We start from the raw sequence: 24,508 nt of genomic DNA, 5'->3' as shown, positions 1-24,508 counted from the left end.
CTTAAATTGTTTTCCTCCCAGCCTACAAAATAACCAGCTTACACAACAGTGAAAAAAATGCACTGGAGACTAGAGATAACTATGTACCATCTCAGAGAGGGAAGATTTATACCTACTCACTGGCTTACTTTTTCCTTCCTGGGGAAGAAGGGAGGAAATGCTCAAATAGTACTGCTGGCTTGATGCTTCTCTGTAATAAAATGGTCTTACATGATAGGTGAATAAGCTCTCTACAAAACTTTGGATGATTCCAATGTTATGTGTTTTAGAATTTTCTTAGTAAAATCACTTTTTTCCCCCAATTGTATGTATTTTTAAAATAGTACGTATCCTGCTTATTTCTTATTTCTTATCAGAAATTTTTGAAAGGTTATTTTTCCTGGAAATTATAGAAGCAATACTCTGTGGCTTTTCATCTCTTCATTCTCCCCAACAGTATCGTGCTATTTTTGCTTTGAAAATGGTGGTCTATGCTAATGCTACCTTTTAATATGAGGTTGAATTAAGCTGAAAGAGTGTGTTTGAAACTTACTGAGAAACTTTCAGCAGTACTGATCATGAAATTTTTCTTACAAGGCTGTGAGTGGTGCCAACAAACCAAGAGAGAAGACTTCTAACGTATATACAAATACATTATGTAAAAGATTTCAAATTCACTCTCTTCCTTGTTTATTGGAAAGAAAAAATACTTCCTTCTGAGAAGAGACTCCAAAACCTTTTTACAGTCCGCTAAACAATGTTAAAAAAGCAAAAAGGAAAAACAAAACCAGCAAAGTCTTACCAACATTCTACATTTCCAGTGGAAAAGTTTTGTTTTTAAGCTCTTTACATATTACCTATTACTGGAAAGAATAACACTTCTCAGTTTTTACTTCGTGAGGATTTCCATCCAGCCCTGTTGTTTGTTCTGAAGCAAGTAGACAAAAAAGCTTTGCACTTAGCATTAAGATAGTGTGTTGCTTGTGTTTTATAAAACTCTTAAAATCAGCCTGCTCAATTAAAGAGAAGGTGGCTTATTTTGTAGGATGGTTGGGGTGGCATCTCCAGATTAGCATCTGCATCCCAGACTTTGTATTTTGGTGTAGCTGGTTTATGGTTGACAGCCTAAATAGGATTTTCTTTGCTGCATGTAGTGCTGCTGATACTAGCATTTGTGCACCTACTGAAATCAGGCTTAGGTGCACTTTTACACTTTACCAATCTCCATGTGCACAGCCTCTCTGTGCATGAACGCAGCCCGGTGGCTTGTGTGGTCCTGTGAAGGGCTGCAATAGAACAGGTCAGCTCTTAAACATTACTGTGTTTTTTATGCTATGAGTTGGTGTCACTAATCAAAAGCAGTGACATTCGCCTTTATTTGTATATCAATCTGAATTTGCACATACAAAACACAAAGAACATTCCAATTTACAACTGCTGATATTCAAGACTTTCCTCAGTTGAAGTGATCTGAGTTCCAAATGCGACAGAATAATTGATCCTTGCCTTACACCACTGTTTTTCTCTGACCTTAATTCTAGCAGTCTACCCATAGGTTTGAGCATGTATAAATTAGTGCCTGATTTTAGTGCCATTCTTCATCATGAGTGGCTGTTCAGTTGTCCAGCATGCCTCTTCTGCCTCTTAAATTAGCTTTGCCGCTTTTCTTCACCACAGGGAAACAAAGCTAGAAAATCTTTACCGAAAGATTAGAGATGATTCATGAAGATTTTTCATTATCAACAAGAAGTATTTAAGACCCTATTAGTCATGCGTGAGAGAGGATTGATCATAGGTTTATGTGTCACAGTGTTCTTTGAGCTAAATGTGTAATCACATTCTTGGTAGAATTCTCTTACTGTGACATAAGCATACTGAAAAGAATTGTGACTCAATAGCCAATAATACCAGTGCTGTAACTTTTGGGAAGGGAAGCATCTGTATATTCAAAACTTACTTTAATAATGTTTTCATCATCATCATTTCCCACATTCTCAGATCACTATGAAACCTGAGATTTGATTTGCAGGTTGGTTGTGATCGGTTTTGGTTGGCTTTTTGTTTCCCTTTGTTTGCTTTGTTCCTGCATTAGGATATTGTCTCGCTCCGATTTATAGGAGGGAGATGAGGTTCTTTTAATATTATATACCCGGCGTGAGATTAAGAAACAACGGTTCAAATGTTGGTCCAACCAGTTTATTATAAATCTTAATTAGGGAGATGGGGAAAGGGAGGACGGACACTATTATGAATTAGGGTAAGGGGGAAGGGAAGGAGGGCGATAGAAAAGATAGAAAAGAAGAAGCGAGGAGTCTCTATAGGAAGCAAGAGGGAGATAGTCACCACCATGGATCCACCGTGGTTCATAGTTCAGTCTTTGATCTTCAGTAGTGGTGGGTCGTCGGGCATCGTTGTTCTGTTGACGACGACAACAACGACGACGACGATGGCGATGATGGCCCCTTTTCAATGCTTTCAAAATGGTTGAGTCAGCTGCCTTTAGAGTGACAGCTCAAATCCAAAGTGGTTGAGTCAGCTCCCCTTGGAGTGGCAGCTTCTGGCTCTGGGATCTCAGCAGAAACTCCTTTGTTCCCACCTTCCAGGCCTTGCCAGCAGATAAGAGGGAGCAGGGATGCCCATCTGCATCCTGTTTTTCACAGGACACGATGGTATCATTCCCCAGTTTTCCCATACTAAACTGGAGCTATTTAGTCACGGGCCAGATCTTCCACCAGTAAACACTCCTGAGCACTCTCTTCCGGAGGCAAGCAGCTTTCAAATGTTCCCAAAGTGATGTCGATTGTCACGCAGTAGTAGGAAAGACTTTGGAATTTTATCTTGAGAATTTTGCTTGTAAGTAATCCTAGTACTTTATAGAAGAGGGTTAAAAGATTATTAGAATCATATTTTGGGAGGGGATAAAAAGAGAAACTTTTGTAGAATTGATGTGTAATGCTGCACATCAGTATTGGTGAATAGTAGAACCAAACAGCAAATCCTCTACTTGAAGTATAATAATAGGTGAAAATTATGTTTCAAAAACCACCCAACTGTCTTGACAGATAAAGAAGCTCTCCTGTGAACTCTTTCAGTTCTGAAACTAATCTCTCCCAAGATACCAGCAAAGCTGTGCAGGACTTGCAGCCTATGTCCATACTTGCAAATTACAAACAAGTGGGGAATGCTTATAGAACCTGATCTTAGTTACTTTATACAGTAAGGTTGTTAAATGTTTCTTGGCACAATTCTGGGCAGCAGAGACCAGCCTTCTCCTAGGTAGTTTTGAGGTTGGCACAACCAAAGGACTGTTTCCACATGACAGGCAGCAGTCGTTGATCTCTTTTGGCAGGGAAGGGAACGCAGGCAATTGAAACTGAACCTGGTCTTGCTGTTCAACTTCAGTGACATGGAACTGCTGAGGACAGATTTAAAGTGTTGTGTCTCTAGGTTATACCTACCTGAAAAGCCAGTTTTGAAATTAAACTGTATTCATGTGAACAAACGAATGGTGTTTTGATGCACAAAGAGCAAAGTGTAGCTAAGACTGATGAGCACTTGTTTTTATTTTAATGCATAGGTATTTTTCCACATTTTCTATCAAAATTAACTTGTCTTAATTTAGATATGGTGACAGATAATAAATTGTGATTATCTGCTACAATCTGTAAGACTCCACACTGTCACTTCAGGAGAGATGTTGCACAGCAGGACGGTGAGAGGATGTTTCTGTATTCCAAAACAAGAGTGGGTTCTACTGGCTGCAGGTGTGGGGTGTGCCTCCATTTCACTTGCTCTGCAAAATTTGAAACCATCTATGCTGATAAAACCTAGTGGGAAATGCGGACATCTGTGGTTAGTTGGACTTAATGAGAACATTCTGACTTCTAGCATCCTTTCCAAAGCATCCATATTCATCAGTATGATTGCATACAACAGGGTTTTGCAGGATGTGGTTGTGTGCATGGAAACCAAGCATCTCCTAGCCTGTTATTAAGTACTGCAAGACAGTGTACTGATAAACCTGTTGCTTCTTGCTGAATCATCATGTCCACGATGTTGTTTAAAATCTGTGACCACAGCTGAACTTCCAGTAGCCTACCGGTTCTGACAGGTACCTCAAGATTGAATCTTTTTCTCTGGAAAGACTAAGTAACCATCGCTCTAGAGGTCTGAATGCAAAGCAAACAAATTGCCATGGATTAACTGTATTTTTAAAGATCTAAGTATCATGTTATTATGACTCCTGATGCCTTGTCGAATTCAGTGAACAAGCCTCATGTTATTTAAGAAGTAAAATAGGGAAGGAGAGCGTGAGATAATGAAATTGTAAAATAAATACATTAAATATGTAAACAATATAATTATTAGAATATAATATGCTAAACAAGGAAGGATGAATGCAGTAGGGAAATAGAGGATCTTGGCAAAAGAGATAAGACTTGGGAAAGAAGTTGCGGTGCAGAATGACACAAAAGCTGCGCCAGGGGAGATTCGTGCTGCACATTAAGAAAAATTTCTTTACTGTGAACGAGGACAAGTACTGAAATGGACTTTCTAAAGAGGTGTCTGATACCCCATGCCTGTCAGCAATCAAGAAGCAGTTGGACAGTGCCCCCAAGCAGTATGCTTTCACTTCTGTTTGGCCCTGCAGTGGTCGCACTGTTGGACTGAATGGTCTTTTGTTATAACTGACTTATTGTGTTCTGTTCTTTTATCAGTGGTAGAACAAGATGAGGGAGGTTTAGTGTGATGAGGTGATGCACATGGTAGGAGATATTTTATATTGCTGCTGTATGCTTAGTAACAGCTCTCTCAAAATCACTGATGGAATTCATCAGTACACTTAGATATGAGACTGCTATTCTGTTTCAGTATTGCCAGTTGTTTTGAATCTGAGTAGTGATTGTAGGATCACCTAAGTGACAAAAAATTGATTTCTAGCATTTTTTACTTTATTGAATCTAGCTTTGAGGAAAATTTAAGTTATCGACAAGAAAAATAGTTATTGAGAAGACTGTTGATGCAGAAAACATTTCTGGTGGTTCCCTTCCTACATATTCCATTTAAAATGATGCAGAAACACTTTTTGTTCTTTGACAGATTGTTGGAGGTTTATACCAACCATATCTCTCAACATAAAGAGTTTTTGCCCAATATTCCTTTACCTGTTTTAAGTGAGTTCTGCTGATATAGCAATCCTATTTGAGAGGGCTCAGATCTATTTGTTTCCTTCTCAATCCCATTTTATTATTTCAGATGATATGGTGCAGTATCTTGGTCGTGGCCAAGGGATGTTCATGAGGATCCCATCTTCCCCCTTTGAGAAAGTTAAGGCTACCTTCCTAGAACCATAGCGCTGTACATGGAAACCACTGATTTTTTTCTTAATACAGCTGGAGCATTTCAGTGAACTGTAGTAACACAAATCATGCAGAAATTAAGTAATTTTTATTCCAACAACCTATTTAAAAATAAATGAAAAAGAAATTAAAAAGCAAGCAGACAGTGTTCTGTTTAAGAATCTTGAGAGAGGTTTGAAAAACTCTTTAGAGAAGCTCCTTTAAAGTTCTGAATTGTGATAGTCTTAAGAAGAGGAGGTAAGTTAGCAAAACTTTATAAGATTGAGGACTGCCAGCAGTCAGTTCTATTTGAAGAAATGTCTTTGCTGCTATTGTTGGAAGGGATTGAAAAGAAGCATCTCACTTCTGCTATTTTTCTAAGTCAGCACTGGCGTTTGACAAGAAGAGCCCAGAAGGCTGAGAAACTGCTTGCTTCAGTAAGGAAAAAAAGAAAAAAAAAAAAAGGCAAATTCCCCAAAGTATTTGTGCTATAAGGCATGAATTCAGACTGAAGTCATTGCTAGCACATGTGGGAATCCTTGTGTTGATAGGAAGCAGCATAGCTATTTTACCTGAAGCACAGCTTTAGGATAGTATAGCATTTCTAGTATCATTAACAGCTGGAGCTGGATAAGTTCTACCAGGAGAAGCAAAGCCGAAAAGTATTAAAATGTCTCATCCAAAAACACTGTGCAGGGATGGCCAAGCATTGTGATTTGTAATGAAGAACTGGAGTGTGCCCTCCTAAGTGTGCTTGACTTTAAAAGGACTCCTCAGAGGCTTCTTTTTATCCTCACACAATTTTCATTGTCTCAAATTGCTTGCAGCTTCAATTTATCATCTGAATTAAAAGACAATAGAAAATACTGCTGTTTTGCTCTGTGTCATTTGACAGGCATGCAGTATTATCCCAATAGGAGTTTAAGATGATAAAACAACAGCTGAGAAAGAAAGCAGATTGAAATGGTTATATCATCATTAAACTTAGAGCACCCTCGGCTGTCACAGTGTTATTTGTGCTTTGCTGCAAGACTCAAACAATTTTGAAAGTAAATGAATAAAAATTGTACTCTAAGTTAGAGAGGTGTTCATGACCCCAGATGTTATGGATTTAGAAGCTTTCGCTGGTTGTCTTAAAATGAGGTGTGTGTGCATGCAATACAAACTTAATATTTTAAAAGCCTTCTTCCTTTCCCTTCTGCGTAACTTCAGAGCTCTTAAAATATGTTTTGTGATGAAGAGACCGTCTAAGTCTATTGGCTATACCTTCACAACACAGTAGTCAGATATAACACTGTTATGGTTATGTTGTGTCAATCAGAAGCCAGAGAAATCTAGCTAGCATGCCACCTAGTGGATGCGTGCTTTTCAATGCAGCAAAACTTGCACCAGGTTTTTGTTGACCAGGGGAAGCAGTGCTGTCACTCTACAGGCAGCCCAGTGGAGGTCCCCTCTTTGTTTCTCTTCATAGAATCACTGAATTGCAGGGGTTGGAAGGGTCCTGTTGAGTTCACCACGCCTGCTAAAGCAGGTTCCCTCCAGAAGGTCATGCAGGTAGGTGTCCAGGCAGGTCTTGAGTATCTCCAGAGAAGAAGAGTCCACAACCTATATTGGCAGCCTGTTCCAACGCTTTATCGAGGTCTCTCCCATAACACTGAAGTGCTTCCTTCCATTAGTACAGAACTTCCTGTGTTCCAGTTTCTGCGCATTACCCCTTGTTCTACTGGCACTCATCACCAGAAAGAATGTATCCTCATTAACTTGGCTCCTGCACTTGAGATATTTCAGTCACTGTGGAAAGCACTTCAAGGTTTGTTAGATGTTGCTGCAGTGCATTGAGAAGTATTAGCAGTGCTTAGCAAACCACCTGTCTGTATTGAAATATTCTTCTTAAACTAAAAACATGTTTAGGTATTTCTCTCAGCCTTGTATTTAGGTAGCTAATAATGGAGTTGAATCCCCTTGCTCTATTTTGAGGATGTCTTGTCAAATCACGCATAGAATGATGTGACTAATTTGTAGGACAGAAGTCCCCGTGCATCAGCTGTTCACAGTGGTTTTCCTGGGGGTAAGGACTTACTGTGTTGAAAGACACTGATCATTCTTTTCAGCATATCAAAGAACAAATGTACTGTAGGGTTTTCTACTAAAAAGAAAAAAAAAAAAGAACAAATGGCTTTTGTCTATACTTCCATTATAACTGCATAAATCTTACTGATGCTAACGGGAGTTTTAGAAGCAAAGATGAAAGACTGTCACACTGTCAGTGAGATGTGGAGTAAAACAGGGCAGGACACTGCAGAAGCAGGAGGGTTGCATCCCCATAGGGGCACCCTGCAAGCATGTAGCTCAGGCTGCTTAGAATGAACTTTCAGCAGGCAAAACTAATACTCTCCAGAAATAAGTGTTTAACCAGTGGCAAATTCAGTGGATTGCAAACTTGCTGAACACTGAGCTGTGCTGCTGGCCAGGTAGAGAAAAGGGAGTTGAGGCTCTGCATCAGTTCTGCCATAAGCACAAAGTTTGTGACAGAAGACATACAAAAGAATAGTCCAAAAGTACTGATGATATGAAACTGAGCAGGAATTGATGAGGCTGTGTGCTGAGCTAAAGCTTAAACCAGGAAGCTCACCTCAAGGAGTCAGAAAAGGGAGGAGGAAGAGTGGTAAAAGGTTCAGGAGGCCAACTTGGAGGATTCCTGTAGAGATTAAGAAAGAAAAAAGGAAAAATAGCAAAGAGCATGTTTTCAGAAGTACCTGGAAATACATGATGAAGCAGAAAATTAATGAGGAGAAATAAACTGAGTTATAATCACTGGTCACAAATGATAATATTATCATTGTAAGCAGAAGGGGAAGGAAGTTCTGAAGGGTGGACCCTAGGAAAAAAGCGTTAACTAGAGTGGTCTGATACCAAAAATAATTTATTTCAGTGTAAGCCACAGTACTGAGGAAGTCAGCAAAACATACCTTTGCTCCTCTAAAATACTGTGTGAATTCTATCCAAGTTCCATTTATAAACACTTGAAAACATAAATTAAAAGCACCAGACATGCTGGCACCAGTAATTGCCTAGATACTACTCAAACATTAGGAGGTACAATTTTTATATTTTATTTCACTGTTTAAAATAGTATGGGTTGTCTTATTTAGTGGCATAATATACGGATTGAAAATTCAAAGCCGAGAAATAAACGAATAGCTTATACTCAAAGACTTCTCTGAAAGGAATAATATGTAAGGAATGGTTTTGATAGAACATTCCCCAGGATCCCACCTCTAGGTGCAGTTCTTGCGCCTCTTTTGCTATCCTAGCTCTACGTATTCAGCATGGCTTTTAGATACACATGTCAGAAAGGCTGCTACTGTTTTACTTATCATTTTCATGAGGTTGTGTGGCCTGTAGTCAGTCTGATAGTATTTTCTTTCTTGGCAAACAGCATACCTGGGACTTGCGCTTCTGAAAAAAGACTGTGTTAAAATCTGATGTACTCTTAAGTCCACACAGGAAAAAAAAAAAAGTTACCATTTCAGCCTGGAATATTCATAGTAAAATAGAAATCTTGTGATTCTTACTGCCCAAAGGAAGTCCAGAAGCAGGAATCCTGAGCACACTCAAAGATAAGTTCTGAAGGTCTGAATAAGGACTGAAGAAGTGATGTTGAAATGTGTATAACTCTACTTGTATAGAAGCTAGCCAGGCTACAGTAGAAAAGACTGGGAGTGACTTGAAAGTATCTCTGCTGCTCTGATAGGAAAGCAGCTGTGCAACCTGCAGCGATCGATTAGAACTTCACTGTAAGCAGTTTAGTTTCTCACTGGGTCCGCTGAACAAGGTACGAGGTAAATTTCTGAGGGTAATGCAGGTGTGAGCTGTTAAATAAAAATGAATGCCGCTGACTTCAAAGCTGAGGCACCAGCACTGATGAATTCCTTAATAAGTTGATTTATTATCAACTAAAATTATTTTTTGAATAGTTGTAATCCTTTCAAAAAGGTGCATGTGGCCTTCCTATTTTTGCCTATATATTTCTTAGTCACTAATAAAGCAGGACTGAAAAACCTGCAAAAACCATGGAGACATTATTTTGTCAGTGCCATGTTGTGACATTTGTGATCTTTTTTTCTTTGCTTACTTAACTGTTTTTTTATTTTGTTATTTCATTTCTGTTCAGTGTGTGTGTTTGATGTAATGGTAGTATAGTTCATCTCGTAAGTTATGTAACGTTAACTTGTGAATACTCCCCTAAGGCACTTAGGAGGCCTAGAGAGATGCTAGCCATCTAGTCATCATGCTTCCCTTGTCAGCTGCAGAACATACTAAGTCTATGCAAGTGCTTGGCATAAATGAGTTTCATCAGAATGGCTATGCAGTTTCGCTTTGTTGTCAAAATGCCTACGTGTTGGCTTTCTTTGCTGTTTAAATGCTGTTCTATTTGTTCCTAACTTCCCCTATTTAACAGCAGACAAACCCAGGGAGCACTGAATGACTCGGATGATCCCGAAACAGGCTGTCTAACTGATAACAAGCCAACTTCTCGACACTTCTATCCTGTCGCCTTGCTGCTTGTCAGCTCACACTTGCTGGTTGTGTGGCTTATTTTAAGTCTTGCTTTGCTATTAGCCAAATATCAATAAACTGCACTTGTGTTCCTTTCTTTTCTACAAACAATGACAAACTACTTTAGAAAAAATAAATTATGCTGTAATGTTTCTACAATTTCAGACCTTAAGGAATCATCTTCAAGATACAAATGTCTGAAATGTACAATGTTTTCATTAATTTTTCTGAACTCTAAGAAGTATACTATGCATTGAGTGAATTGATTTGCTCTTTCTGTTCATGGTAAAGCTTTCCCACTGTAATTAGCTCAAAGAAAGCCCACTTACAATGCTGTCACTGTGTATACAAAAGATGTGGAATCCTGAATGCTTGAACCCCTTTTTCCAGAGTAACTCGTCTGACAAAATTAAAAATGGATTTGCACAATACAGACTGACCCCCCGGATAAATTTTACAGGGCGGTGGTTTGTAAGACTTGCTTTCATTGTGTTATTTTCATTGATATTATTAGCTGATCGGATCTTATTTGTTCAAGAAATGATTCTTTCTTTGCTACAACTAACCTTTTTCTGTCAAGTAACTAAGTGGAATATAGTAAGTTCTGTTTTGTAGTTAGATTAACATGATTGTTATTGTTGCTTTAGTTGCATTTGCTTTGAAGACTCTTTTATATTCTTTTTTAAAAAGTCTGGTTTATGTCTTGATGCACCACTTTGGCACTTGTGACTTTTGTACTGTATGTGAACAGACATCCTTCCTTTATAAAGCAGAGAGTTGGATTGGGCTGTTTGAAAAGCCATTCTCTCTTTTTTTCATTGCAAAGCTGAACATAGGGGAAATGATGCAGAGATGAAACTTTCCATCAGAAATCTGTAGGGCCAGACTTAATAAAATGCCTTATTCCTAGAATACGCATTTTTATGGCAACTTGTAATCTCACATATATAGTAATCAATCTGAAAAAAAAAAAAAAAGTATAACGTTTAAAAGGGAAATATATTTCTGGAATTAGAATGAAATGTATCATTATTTAATTTTTTATTTTTTTTTAACTAAACTTTAAACCTCAAGGGCAAATATATTAAGGGGGGAAAAGATCTTATCACCTGTTTCTGAGGGCAATAACTGTACTGGGCCTGGCCTTAGATTTAATTTTGTAAGATGTATCATCACTTGTGGAAAACAAAAACGTAGAGTTGAATCTTTGTTATTTTTACTTCAACTGCTGCTGAAACTCTGCAATGAACAAATAAAGCATATTTATTTATTTTGTGTTTCATGAAGTTGTACTTTTTCCCCCCTTTCACTAGAGAAGGATGCCGCATAGAGAATGTACTGAAGAATGTCAAATGCAGAAAGTATGCATTCAACATGATACAGCTGATGGCTTTCCCAAAGTACTACAGACCTCCAGAAGGGACATATGGAAAAACTGACACCTAAGTTTAACAAAAATGTAATCAGGAACATATACCATGCTAATTAGCGAATATAAAAATTGCTGTTTATGACCTAATAATTTGGAATGTGTAACCAGTTGAGGTGTTATTTTATGAGGTTTAGCATTTTGAAAGTAACAACAGTTAGTCATCATGAAATAAAATATTGGTGATTTGGATATGCTCAAAACCAACTAGATTCAACTTATCTTTGTGAACTTGAAGCTTAGCGTGACTCATCAACCAGTTGGAATTAGGTCCTGGGGAAGCTTGATGAAAGATTAAAAAGGGAAATGTCATTTGCAATAGGAACTGATGTTATCAGTCTGGAGGGGAGCATTCAGACTCTGAACCAAAGCCTGAGATTTGAATCTCTTCCTTCCTGAAATGATGTTTTCTGGTACTGGCAAAGCACTGAGGTCATGATCAATAATAATTAAATCCTCCGTGGAATTTTTCATGAAAGATGCAACTCTTAATACCTAGGCTAAACAGAGTTTTGGTCATTGTTTGTCTTCTTTATATAATCACGGTAACTTTACAATATCTTTTTAGTAATTACCGCCTGTAATTTCAGTAATTGCGTTCTGGTTTGTTGCAGTTCATTTGGATGTATCTTCCTTGGCTTTCTGTATCTGAGCCAAATACCACTTATTTCACTTCATCTTGCACATGAATCACACTGAAATCAGAGGGATTAATTCTTCAAGTAGAGTAACTTATATCTAACCTGTCATGTTCCTGTTCACAGTAAACCCTTAAAACTATATTTTCCTTAGTGATAGGTAAAATGACTTGTATATGCAGTTAATGATTGTTAGGCTATAAAAATGTGTTTTTACAGCATCTGAGAGAAATGTTATAATCACAGTAACCTCTTGTATTAGGACTAGTTAGCTTTTGCAGCTGATTTATATGAAATTTGTAATGCTTATTTCTAGGATATTTCTAGCAGTTCTAGGATAAAGAACAGCGATGAGCTTTTTAGAAGTGAATGGCAGTGCTTCTGCCAGATTGTGTTAGTCTTAAAATGTGTCCTGCAAAGAATGTCTGTGTTTTCTAATTTTCTGTATTTATTGCCTTCTTCTGCCCTCCCCCAGAGAGAAACGCAGTTAACAAAAAACAAGTGTCCACTGGTTACTAACCTTTGTGTGATGCATTTATTTTAAGAAAAAAAGTATCTAGAGCAGAAGTGTAAGAGTTCTACCCAAATTAAACTGCATAGGGAATTTGAGTATCTGTAGGAAATTGTAGTTTCTATGGGTAAAGTGTTAAATGTTTGCTTGCTTCTATAGAAGTCCAAGAAATCTTGATGCATAGTGAATTACAATTTGTTTTTTTCATCTATTAAGACTTGTTACTGGGTATAATTCTGTAACTGTACTAGTAAAAATTACTTGCTTAAGCACCTGATTGTGCAAGCTCTATTTGGTAGGTTACGAAGAAAGTATCTGTTGTGAATAGAATTAAACCCCTCTTGTACATTTGCAAGATGAGGCTTTGGAACATGTAGAAGTACGTCAGGAAGGGATCTTCATTCCAATGCACTGACTTCAGTGAAGCCAAGAATTCACCTACACAACATATTTTCCTAATTGGAACATTTTTTCAAAGTGAAGTAGTTTCTTCAAAAAGGACTTTTGTGCAGTTGCTTTTTATTCATATTTAAGTCTCCATTAAAACATTGTTTCACAAATGACTTCTTTGCTCTTCTAGAATGTATTGCATCAACAGTAGATGCCAGAAGAGCTAGCAGTGCATCATAGGCAGGTGATAATACAATGCTATGACTTTTCCTATCATGTACCAGCGGACACTACTCGGTGGATGTGCAGATAAAATTGTGTGCATGTAAATATTACACAGCCGGTCTGCACAAAATTTTATTTGCAGTTTTGTGGAGCATAAATCTTCCTAGGAAAGTACTGTTCTGTTCTGTTGGTCTGACTGCTACTCAGTACCTCAATTCGTTTCTGCTGTGTTTATTGCTAACTTACAGAAACAATACATATACAGCTGAGAAATAGTGGTAACTTCTTTAGGTACCTCTAGAATAATCCTAGTGATACACAGTAGAAATTGTTGGCCTTTCTAAAGTGATTCTGAAACTGCCTGTGAAATCGTAGGCAAAAACAGTGTTCACTTGTAGGTACTTGTGTTTCTTACAGTTCTTTATCTCGGCCCCATGGGAATTCTGTCAAATTCAAAATATGAAAAACTATAGATTTCTTTTTTATTAATAAAATAGTCTTTCAAGATCTTGCCTCAGCATTTAATCTCACTAGGGTTCCAAATTATTTTGACTATAATGTTACCTTTATATTTAAAATGTTTTCATCAACGAAGCTGCACTTTTGGGGGAAAAAACCCAACAACCTAACAGATTGCAGTTCTTTTTATTGTAACAGGTACACCCAACAAACTTGATTGGGCTTGGGCTATTACAGAAGAGCAGGTTGGGTTTTGTTTTGAATAAGGCCGTACTTTTTAACGCCAGTGTTTTCATTGGAACACAGTCTTTTTGTAGGTCACTAAGACCTGACACAATTCCAAGTGTCCTGGAAGAGCCTTATTGCTTCTGTATTGAAGGAGGCTCAACTATTTCTTTGTTTTGTTATTGCCTGCCATGGGTCTACAGCATTTTATTCAGTCAGAGCCAGTCTCGTCAAAACAGGGTTCTCAGTTAATCACGGATTCACAACTTGTGTTTTTCTGGTTTGTGTTTTTCTGGTTTGTCTTTTATAAAGAAACAAAGCTCTTTTTGCTGTAGGCTGACAGTTTAATTGAAGTATGTTCACTTTGTACAGAAGACATTTTAGGTCTTTTGAACGCCCAGCAGAGGAGTTGAATCATCTCCTGAAGTCCGTCTTGCATGAATTTTTGTACGTTACTGAATTACACGGGAGTAGAATTCAGCAAATAAATTTTCATTAGAAAGCTACACCGTTTGCACAGAGTTAAGGGAGACATATTCATTTAGCAGCATATCTATGGAAGTGTTCCATATCTGCTTGACTTAAAGTTAAAACACTTTTTTTCTCCTAGATGATTATAATACTGTTAGAATTAATACAGAACATGTACAGATTTGACATTATTTTGCAGGCAGATCTTTTAGCTTCTGAAGTCTTCTTTTGTGTAATTTTTAATATGTTTTTATTACAGTTTATACCTTGGCTTTTATGGAGCAATTAGGAAACAAATTTTTAATTGTTACCTGATTTTGCTGATGTGTACTTGTACATTTTAGTGGAATACTGGAAAATATATGTTAAGAGGAACAAAATATACAAGAGGACAGCTGAAAGAGACAAACTATTACCTGGGAAAGAGCCTTAATGATGCTAAAAACTAACAAATGTTAGTTTTTGTACTGTTCAAATTTTTCTTAAAGTAAAATAGGGAAGTTAATACTTTGTGTAAAACAATCAATCTGGATTAAAATTCACTGATTGTAAGTGAACTAATGTGCAATGGTATTTTAAATAATCACTTAGGATTTAGGTACAAAGTGGAATGTATTAATTTGAAGCCCACTGCATATTATGCCTCTTTTGACTTCCAGAAAATAAGCTTATTCCTATTTCTATCACAAGTTCCAAGAAATGGTATGGTCAATTTATGAGGAGCAGGAAATGAATTTGACAGCAACAGGTATAATATATAAATTGCATTAAAAATCGTGCAGCAAAATTACTTGTGTGAATTAATGTTTGTAATCAGTTAACAGACTTAAAACATATATCGTGTGAGTTGGCTATGTTATAAACTGGAAACAATATCTTCATATTTATGCTTTGTTACTGTGAAAAGGAAACGTTTTTTATAGGCAGTGCTGTGAGACATGAATTTGCTTCTTACCTTTCACTGTTTTGCAGCTTAGAAGGATACATTTGCATTCAAAATGCTTTAACATAATTTACAGCTTTTTAAAACACAGTCTTAGCTTGCAAACTGGATGTTAACAGCAAAAACTAACAGCAGAGCTGCATTTAAAAACAAGCAAACCAAAACCAGACTTCAGTCTCAAGAGCGTTGAGGTTTTTCCTTAGTCATGCAACCCACGAACTGTTGTGTTGCCAGAGCATTCGGTTTAGGCTCTGCAGCACTCAAGTGCTTCTTTCTCTTAGCATCATCTGAATAAGTAACATGCCACAACAAGAAATTTCAGCATAATACTCACGATTCAAGATGAAAAATTTTGATTTGCTCAAAAAGAAGAATAAGTAACAATTTAATAATTCAGAATTAAAAAATAATAAAATAAAAATGTGAACCAATGTATCCATATTCCAAGGAGCAGAAGCAGAAAGCATGGGGTTCGTTTGCTAACAGGGAACAAGTTTTATGATAGAAATCTGAGTGTTATAATTGAGTGCTCAGAACCTGGGGTTTGGAGTGGTGAGATTTGGGGCAGTGCTGCTTTCACTTGGATTTCTAACTGCAGTTTTCTGTATTCTTTCCATGTGTTTTGCTGAGGGCTTTAAAAGTTTTTAACAATTCTGTTTTGTTTATGAAGGGTCTGGCTTCAAATTTTCTAAAATCCCAAGTTAGTTTGATACTTGTCTTCTTTTGGTGTACGTGTTCCTTGTAATGTTCACGTCTTACACTCTCGGGCACATGGGGCTCAGTATAACATTAACAGGACTTCCGTCCAGATTGTGTGTGCGTGTGTTCAGGGAAATAAAGCACAACTAAGCAATTCAATTCTTTTTATACGTCAGGATTTAGCGTTTTTGTTTCATTGCTGTCTGTAAGCCATGCTCATTGTACACTGTGTGTATATTTTTATTTAAATAAATGTGATATTTATTTTTTATGTTTCTGACTTTTTTGTTACTCATTTTTCATTTTCATGACAGTGTTGTTGCCCAGAAGGCAAGCTGTGCATGATGCTGAGAGTGGGTTCCCTCCTAAAATAATTGGAGTAGTCTTGTCGCTGCTAGGAGCACACACTCACAGAAAGCACGGCAGTACAGCACTGAAAAGCCTGAAATGGCCATAAATTGATTATTGCCATTATTCCTAGTGTTATGCAATTTTCAACTCAGAACCAGGTGGATTAAAACCGAACAAAACATTAACACACTCCCAAGGTAACATCTTTCACATAACTACTCATTTGTAGACAATTATTCAATGTAGCTCAGGTGGAATCAACATTTTTCATAATGAAGACCATTACAAAGGTGATTTGGCTGCTCTTTTGGGATGGTGAAGACAATTCCAGACCTTTGGAAAGTTGGATCTTTGGGTTTGGATCCAGACTTATTGTGTGATCTGCCTACTCCATAATAGGTAAGTTCTCACTGAAATGCAGTAGAGATTTTCTTTTGGGAATATAGTGAAGTATGTCTCACCTTCTCTATTCTGTGGTTAGAAGCTTATAACATAATTTACTTTCTGCATTTATGCCTGTATATTTAGTTGTTTTATAGTGATAAATTCCTTGAGATGCTAATTACCTGCAAGATTCTTGGTAACCTTTAAAAAGCACCAGGAACTAATGGTTATTGTGGTAGTCAGTTATAAAACAGCTGTTGGCATTCAGCCTAAAAAAAAAAAAAAAAAAAATTATCTGTCTCCTACTAATAAACGTGACTGTATTTTAAAAAGTGCTTCATATTATTTTTCATGCTTTCGGATTTTATCTTCTACATCAACTAAGAAACACTGTTTTTTCATTACAATATAACAGGAAAAAAAAAACAACACAGATCTCTAATGAGAGTGGAATACTATGATAGTAAAAATGCATTATCATCATTTCCCTTTCCAAGGTTATTTGGGGCCATATTTGAGATTTCTGAATCATAATCAGCTGTGGTCTGCACTGGGGCAGCCAGTGTTGGCACTGATAATTTCTAATGCAATTGCTTCTACTAGTCGAATCACTGAGAGCTCTGCTGTCCACCTCCTGGTGAGTATTCTGTGGATCTCAGCCTTTACTCATTCTGTGACTGCTACTGTTAATGTGATTAAGGGCAGCGAGGTTCTAGACAATAACTGGACTGTGCTTTTCTGGCTTTACCCATGTAAGTTTACATTTTGAGTTTTTGCGTAGGCAAAGAACTGCCCTAAGCCTGTAATTTTATAAGATATACGCTTGCTCTGCTGCAAGAAGTGGAGAAGACAAATTGTTTCTAAATGAACTGGGATAAGAGGTTGAGTTTTAAAAGCAGCTAATATATTTTTTAATAAGCATATAGATATATATTTATACATGTATTTATATATACACTTCTTTTTTTATAGTAAAAATGTAGAATGGAAAAAGGCAGTAAAATAAGATCAGTTAACAATTGAACTTGTTAATATTTCTAGCAGCCAAATATATTTTTGCTTTTGGAAGTCTTGCATGGATATGCACAGCTTTGGCGGGGCCTTTAAGTATGCCTAATACATATGTTGACTCCAATAGTAGAAGTTACTTTTCATGAAGGATGAAAAGGGAGGGGAAGGTGCCCCTAGTGGCTCTCCCTATGGTGTGTTTCTCAAACTAAATCTACTGTTCCCATCAGGAGCAGCTGGAAGAGCTCAGGCCTCAACTCACTGTTCCTCCTAAATGCTGCTGGCATTGCCTGGCATGCTGCGATCAGAAGACTGCTGATGAGCTGTGATGAGGTTCTGTGCAAATGTGTCTTTGGGGCCTCTAATTAGAAAGAGAAGGTACACCCAAGGGTGATGCAGAAAAGGAAGGAAGGAGTGAATTTTGTCAGTGGCAATCATTGCCCAGAAAAGTTTGCCGTAACACCAGTCTGCGTGTGTGAGGCTGTGAGTGTAACAGCAGAGGATCAAGGGAAAAATACTGCCTTGTCTGTTTCACTTTTCTCCAGCAGTGAATGAAAATCTCCACGGGTAACTTTTTTTCATGCAAGAATAATTTGTGGTTGCTGTGATTTATGGGACAAAGAGGCTTAAACTGCTGACTTGAACAAAATTAAAATTGTCGTACTTATGCTCTGATTGTCAGAGTAGAAACCACCCTTTGGGTGGTATATCATTCCTTAGAGATTTTCTGTCAGCGTAAAGCCTAACCGATTTTGAAATAGAGAAAAGTTTAAGATCTGATCCGTAAGTCATCATTCACAAGAGAAAGAACAGAAATGGGGCACTACGCTTGAGAAATTAAAACCGGATTTTTAGAGGGAATTATGAAGCGTTCACATGCCTGGATTTGGGTTCACAAGGAGTTGTGTTCTGATAACACCATTTCAGTCACATAAAATTTGATGGCAGTTTCCTGTAAATTATTACAATTAATAGTTAACTAATTAACTTATACATAAATGAAAATATATCCCTTCTATAGACACCATTATAAAGGCACATATGCAGCAAAACATTAAAATACATATGATTGTCTTGAGAGCTGTTTGATAGTAAGACATAGGTTTCTAACCTGTTTTGGCACTTATCAAAGGAAAAGTGTATCACCTAACTAACACATTTTGTTTTCTCTGTTGCTACTTAAATCAGGGTAGGATATGTCAAGGTAGATGCACTTTCTATTTAAATTTAATTACTCTGAGATAGTGGGTTTTAAGGGAACGTCTATAAAAGCCCAAGTTAATGAAATATCATTGTTTGGCTTTTAGCAATTTTGCACACAAGATCAAAATATAAGGAAACAACAACAGAGGATGTGTAAGAAAGATGTTCGTGAATTTGCTTATCTGACCTGCTTATGTTTCCAGATGCAGACTTAAGTCTTTGTGACTGGACTCCAGCAGCCACATTCTGCTGCCTGATTTGTAACGTTACAATACTCTCAATCAGGTTCAGCCTCAGTAATTCCAAAGGAAACTTCTCAATAAATCTCACTCTTCTTACTGCTCTGTTCCGCGCATGACTTCTCTGCATTGTGGAGCAGCCAGCAAGCATGACCACCCTCCTGCCCCAACCCCAGATATTATGCTGTAGCACCTGCACTCTTGTAAGTATGGCAACTCTATGGCTAACGGATTATGCGATGAGTTTCAGATTTAAGATTATGGGATGTATGTCAAACACTCACCAGCTAAACAGGCATAGGAAAATCAAGGAGCAGAGATATTTCTGACTAGTGAAGGGCAGATAAGGAAGGTCATTTCTTAACCTAAGCTACGCGTTTTAGACTGCATTAAATTCAACTTCACCTCAAATATTATTGAAGTTCGGATACTTTATTGCTTCATGAGTGTGGTAGCAGCTATGGTGGAAATACACTAGCAGTTTATCAACATAAATATGGAAAATGTCCTTGAATAGATACCAAGATTCTTCAAGAGCAGTGATTGTCTGGCCGAGCAGATACCATGCACATACATTCTCATACAAGCAAAAAGATGTTGCAGAAAAATGATGGCATTGCTGTATACACTCTCACGAAAGCAAGGGATGATCAAGGCAGCACTTAAGCGAGAAGATAAAAAGTGAGTGCAAGAACAAATGAAGACAGTCTTTTTTCCAGCGGTTTGTAAGCACTGTGTCTCTGGATTTCACAAAGATTAAAAGATCATTTAGAGGTTAATTGCAAAACCTGACATAGGCAGGTAGTACTTTCTTGTTTAGATAATTTAAATGTTTTTTACTGTTCCCCAGGAGCTTTGATGCAAAGACTAATTATCACTCTGAAGGACAACAACAATTAAAAGAAAATAACCTCACAGAATATCAGTAAGTAATATTAAACAGGACCTTTAATGGCTACTTCTAGCTCCTTGTGATTCATCACCTCCGCACTTGAAATAGTTGACGCAGTTACCAGAAAAATAAATTCCTTAAAATTTAGGAGTTTTACTTCTTTTAATACCAATAGGGAAAAAAGAAGTGAGTATTTCAGATGACTGGAAAATAGCAGCCGTTAGCAGTTTTTTGTGTGAATCCAGTTAGAGTACCTAGCCATAAAATGCTGATAAGAGTTAGGGTTGTTTTTTTTGTAGAGGAAAAAAAAAAGAAGAAGAGTGAAGCACCCAATTTCACTCAATTTATATTTATGTATTCATGGACATAGTTAATGGACGTCAGCAGGGAAGACGTGCTCCCACACTTTCTAAAAATCAACAGGAAAGCAGTGCACAGAATGCAATTCCCTTTTGCATTAAACTTATTAAATCAAATCAATTTTTACGAGCGCATAGGGCAGAGTTCTGGCACTTAATTCCTTTTGATCTTGTGCCTGCTAAATTCCGTGTCCCACCGTGCTGCCATGCAGTCTATTTTTAACAGATAATTTGTTTGGACATCATTAAAAAGAAAATACTACAACTTCTAGCAGTAATAAGGCACTAAGCCCCCTGTCAAGTTATTAACTGACTGCATAAACATACATAAGGAAAAAAAAAAAAAAAGCTTAAAGGGAAATTCTAGTTTAAAAAAAAAAAAAAAAGAGTAAAAAAAATGCCCAATTATTCTGTTCAAGAACATGAATCAGACTACATACCTGATATTTACTAATGCAAAGTCAGCTTGCAGATAAAGTTCTTCAGTTTTGGAGCTGAGTGCACCTTCCAGTTTCCATGGCTGATAAACATCTGTAGAAAGAGAGTACTATGAAGTGATAGGGTTTTGAAGAGAAGATCTTGTGACTGAGTCAATGGATTTGTCTCATCATTAGAGTGATGCTAATGCAAAATTATGTTTTACTATGACTAGTGCCCTGAAGGGTGCATTTGCTACTCTTGGATCCTTTTCCCACCTGACTGCTACTTAGAGTGGTTCAGAGTATTTTATACACAAGTAGTGCACGTGTCCAGGACTAAGGTTTTCATGCTGTTTAATTTGTTATGTGATGAGAAAAGATTTAGAATATCTAAATTATTGAACACGCTGTGATTGCATCTTAGTTTCTTCACTGTTTTTTGTTGTGTTTCTGTTTTTTGTTTTTGCTGGGAAACTAATAATGGTATTTAGGATGGATTTGCTAACTTGCTGATTCATATTTGGATCCTGGTTTCAGGCTGAACTGTGGACTAAGAGTTTAAGTATCTTTGCAGACAAATGGATAAGGCCTTTGAGCTTGAACTGATGTTACGGAGCCTTAGCAATCACAATAAGTTGACAGACTAATTGCTCTGCATGGCTCAGCCAGGGAGAAAAGGTATTTGCATTGCTGTGCCTGGATCTGTGTGGATCTAATAATCCTAGGTAGAAATTTTCATGGTCTGTTGTTGCGAGTCTGTGGATTATGGAAGCTGTCATAAGCCTTCGATTTTCTAAGTGTGATGATCTGTTATCTTGTTCTAATCGCCTTCTTACTTGTGATCTTCACACAGTCTGTTGTGAGAGTCATATAAAGAAATTTGATTTAAGAATTGGGTCGAATGTTCTTCTGGTTTCACCATGCGTTGACATGGAGCCAATACTTAAGGAACAGTGTAAGAGCAGGGCTTGTATTAGATAAGCCTCCTCATATAGCTCTCCCAGATTCTGGTAATCAGTGATTTAGGGATACCCGCAACAATATGTATATTGAGAGTTGGGGGCAAACATGGGGGAAAAAAAAAAGAAGGGTTTGGTAAAGCCATGTAATGGGCCTTAGTTTCAATAGGGTTTATTTAGAAAGAAAAAATCCAGTCTTTAGGGCTAATTTTTCATTAGTGAATTAGTGAATGAACAGTTATTGCTGTCAATATTCATGCAGATTTAAGTTGATGTTCTTGGAAAGGATGGCATTAGAAAATATAGCAGATGCATGAGAAGTGCCTTCTCTTAAATATATATGCTTCACTGAGTGAATCAGAATTATCCAGGCTCTGAACAGACCCAAGCACTACGAGCAACATATAGACGTGATGCTACATAGATCTTTTTGTACCTCATTCTCGACAACAGAATTTTTGATAACGTAGCCTCCTGCTTTTATTTCTTGTGTGTATCATAATTCGGAAATCTGAATGGAGCACAGGATTAGGAAACCTGTTGTACAAACTTCCCCTTTGAACACTTGAAAAACTGTTCAATGTGTGTACTCTAAATGTTAGAGTGTACTCTAAAAATTAAGTAAATGTGGGCTTGACAAATACTGTGTTCACGTCGTGCTACCTGATAGATGACACCTCCAAAGCACAGGGATCACATTCATCCAGAGAAAATTCTGCATTGTCGCTTTGCCAATTGCAGATATAAAGCACTTCAGTAAAATGCAGGCATTCTGAATCACACTCATTGGCCATGCCTATAATGAACCATATCTGCTCTTATTACACAGCAGGGATAGTATGTCAGATTAAACTTTTCAGATGTAGGCTGTGTTAAGGAGAACAACTGCCTTTTCTGAGGCTTGAAAAAAATTGTTTTAAAATCGCTTTTCTTGAAACTTTGTGAAGGCAAGGTTATGATGTGGATTCCAGCGAGAGAAGCGAAGCATGGAACTTGTAACAGAATTATTCTGAATATGAGCCAAAAATATCAGAATCTACCCACCTAATTTTCTGCAGAATAATCAAATGCATGTCAGGAAATGTCAGGTGTAATTCTACTTTCCTTCAAAATGCATATTTGTTTTATTCATCAATTACAGAGCACATTTTGTTCTCATTCATCTGTTCCCTTTCTTTAACTCAGCCATATTTCTTACATCCCAGGCAGGATGAAGCTTTATGTTCGTGGGTTTTACAAGAAAATCTCCCAGTCTCCCAGTGAAATGTTGAAGTAATATATGCTGCAAGAATAAACTGTGCATAGAACACAAAAGGGAAAATCCTATGTATGTTTAGCAACAAGAAAACATACAATGTGCTTTGTAAATAACGTTCTTAGATAAATACACAAGGACTTTGGTGAGGTCTTCGTGGAAATTATAAAATTAGTTAAGCAAGTAATTGATTAATTTGGAACATAGGTATGTTACTATTCGTTCTTCTGTTTTTGTTCTAGACTTTAATTTGGGACATCTGTTTTATTTCATTTGTTTCTTTTGGTATATTCCTTATTTTCAGGGGTTTTTTTTCCATAGGATCAGTGGAGATTTTATCCTTAATGTACTTCTTATCTGAGAAAAAAGACCATCAAACCACAACATTTACTAAGAATCCTGGATATCCTCATTTTTAATCAGCACGATTGAAACTCAGAAATTATGTTAACAATATAATTATGTCTATATAATAGCAACCTCACCCTGTAACGTGCTAGTGAATACTAGTGAATAGGTTTTTTCCCACTTCAACAGTTTCTTCAATCATTTTATCCCACTGCACTGCTCAGTACAAGACAGAATGACAAGGAAATGTATTATAATATCTACTATTAACATAATGCATATTGAAAAACCAAAATGAAGATGAATAGCAACTAAGGCAACTTAAATTCTAGTTCAGCACACAGAATAGATAGAAGCGTGCTGTATCTCATCTTATTTTAAGCAGCTGGAGGTTTGTACCTACACATGCACCTTTGCTTTCCTGAAGCAATCCATGTCATGTGAGGTTGACCTCGGAATGCCAGTAGGTATGCTGAAGTCCTTTGTTTATCTGGTGTTTGCTACAGTTTTTATTGGCTGATAATTTTTATTCTCCTCCACTATCTGGAAAAGGACATAAAGCAAAAGAGCAAAAGTATAAGGTGCTCAGTGTAGTGCACAGCAATATATATTTTTCTTAATAACTTTGTATGTATATTGTGCATCAGTGGGAATAGAGCGACATCATACAATGTATGATGTGTGCCTTATTCTACAGTAAATTACCATCATTGTGATGATCTGTTCTCAAGGCTGAGATGTAGACTTCAGCCATGAAAATGCTACTAATCATGGTTTTCCACGTTGCTGACTGCGTTGAGACTTAGCAAATGATTCAAGATCTAATATCCCTGTTCTGACACTGCAATCTAAATTCAATACTTTATTTCATTTGATCAGCTGCAGGAATTCCAATGAATTCCACGCGTCAATATATGTTTTCCAACAGAAAATGTGATGTTTTCACTGATGAAGTAGGTGTTTATTCTTCTTCTGTGGCTTTTTAGTTGTATTTGTAGGTACTTCAAAGCTTCTTTTCCCATTTTTAACAGGTTATTTGTATCTGAACTTATTGCAACAGAAAAAAAAAACAAGACAAACAATATCCCTAAAGGATGGAAACTTAAAATAAAAAAGTTGTATGCTTGTTCTATGTCATATATGATCTTATCACAACATAAGAAAGGACAAGTAAACTAGTTTTACATAAACCCAGTGGGTACTCTAGGCAAGGCAAAGAGATT

General features: G+C 37.1%; 1 protein-coding gene across 7 annotated transcripts in view; it reads left to right on the top strand.

Moving 5' to 3' along the window:
• Nucleotides 1-24,508, top strand: part of INPP4B (inositol polyphosphate-4-phosphatase type II B) — a 304,378-nt gene that overhangs the window by 259,392 nt on the left and 20,478 nt on the right. For 3 of the 7 annotated variants that reach the window (XM_085222116.1, XM_085222117.1, XM_085222115.1), the window contains one exon: nucleotides 9,781-11,148. The exons of 1 other annotated variant lie outside the window; for it this stretch is intronic. In XM_085222116.1, the coding sequence (XP_085078242.1) occupies nucleotides 9,781-9,955 (175 nt within the window). In that variant the 3' untranslated portion in view covers nucleotides 9,956-11,148. Of the gene's footprint in view, nucleotides 1-9,780; nucleotides 11,149-11,191; nucleotides 16,140-24,508 lie in introns of those variants that run through there. 3 more of the 7 variants (XM_085222121.1, XM_085222118.1, XM_085222119.1) reach the window with 2 other exon arrangements.

This window comes from Meleagris gallopavo, chromosome 4 (assembly GCF_905368555.1).
Source record: "Meleagris gallopavo chromosome 4, MGAL_WU_HG_1.1, whole genome shotgun sequence".
NCBI lineage: Eukaryota > Metazoa > Chordata > Aves > Galliformes > Phasianidae > Meleagris > Meleagris gallopavo.
Note: the sequence above shows the minus strand (reverse complement) of the source record. Positions and strands in the feature narration are given on the sequence as shown.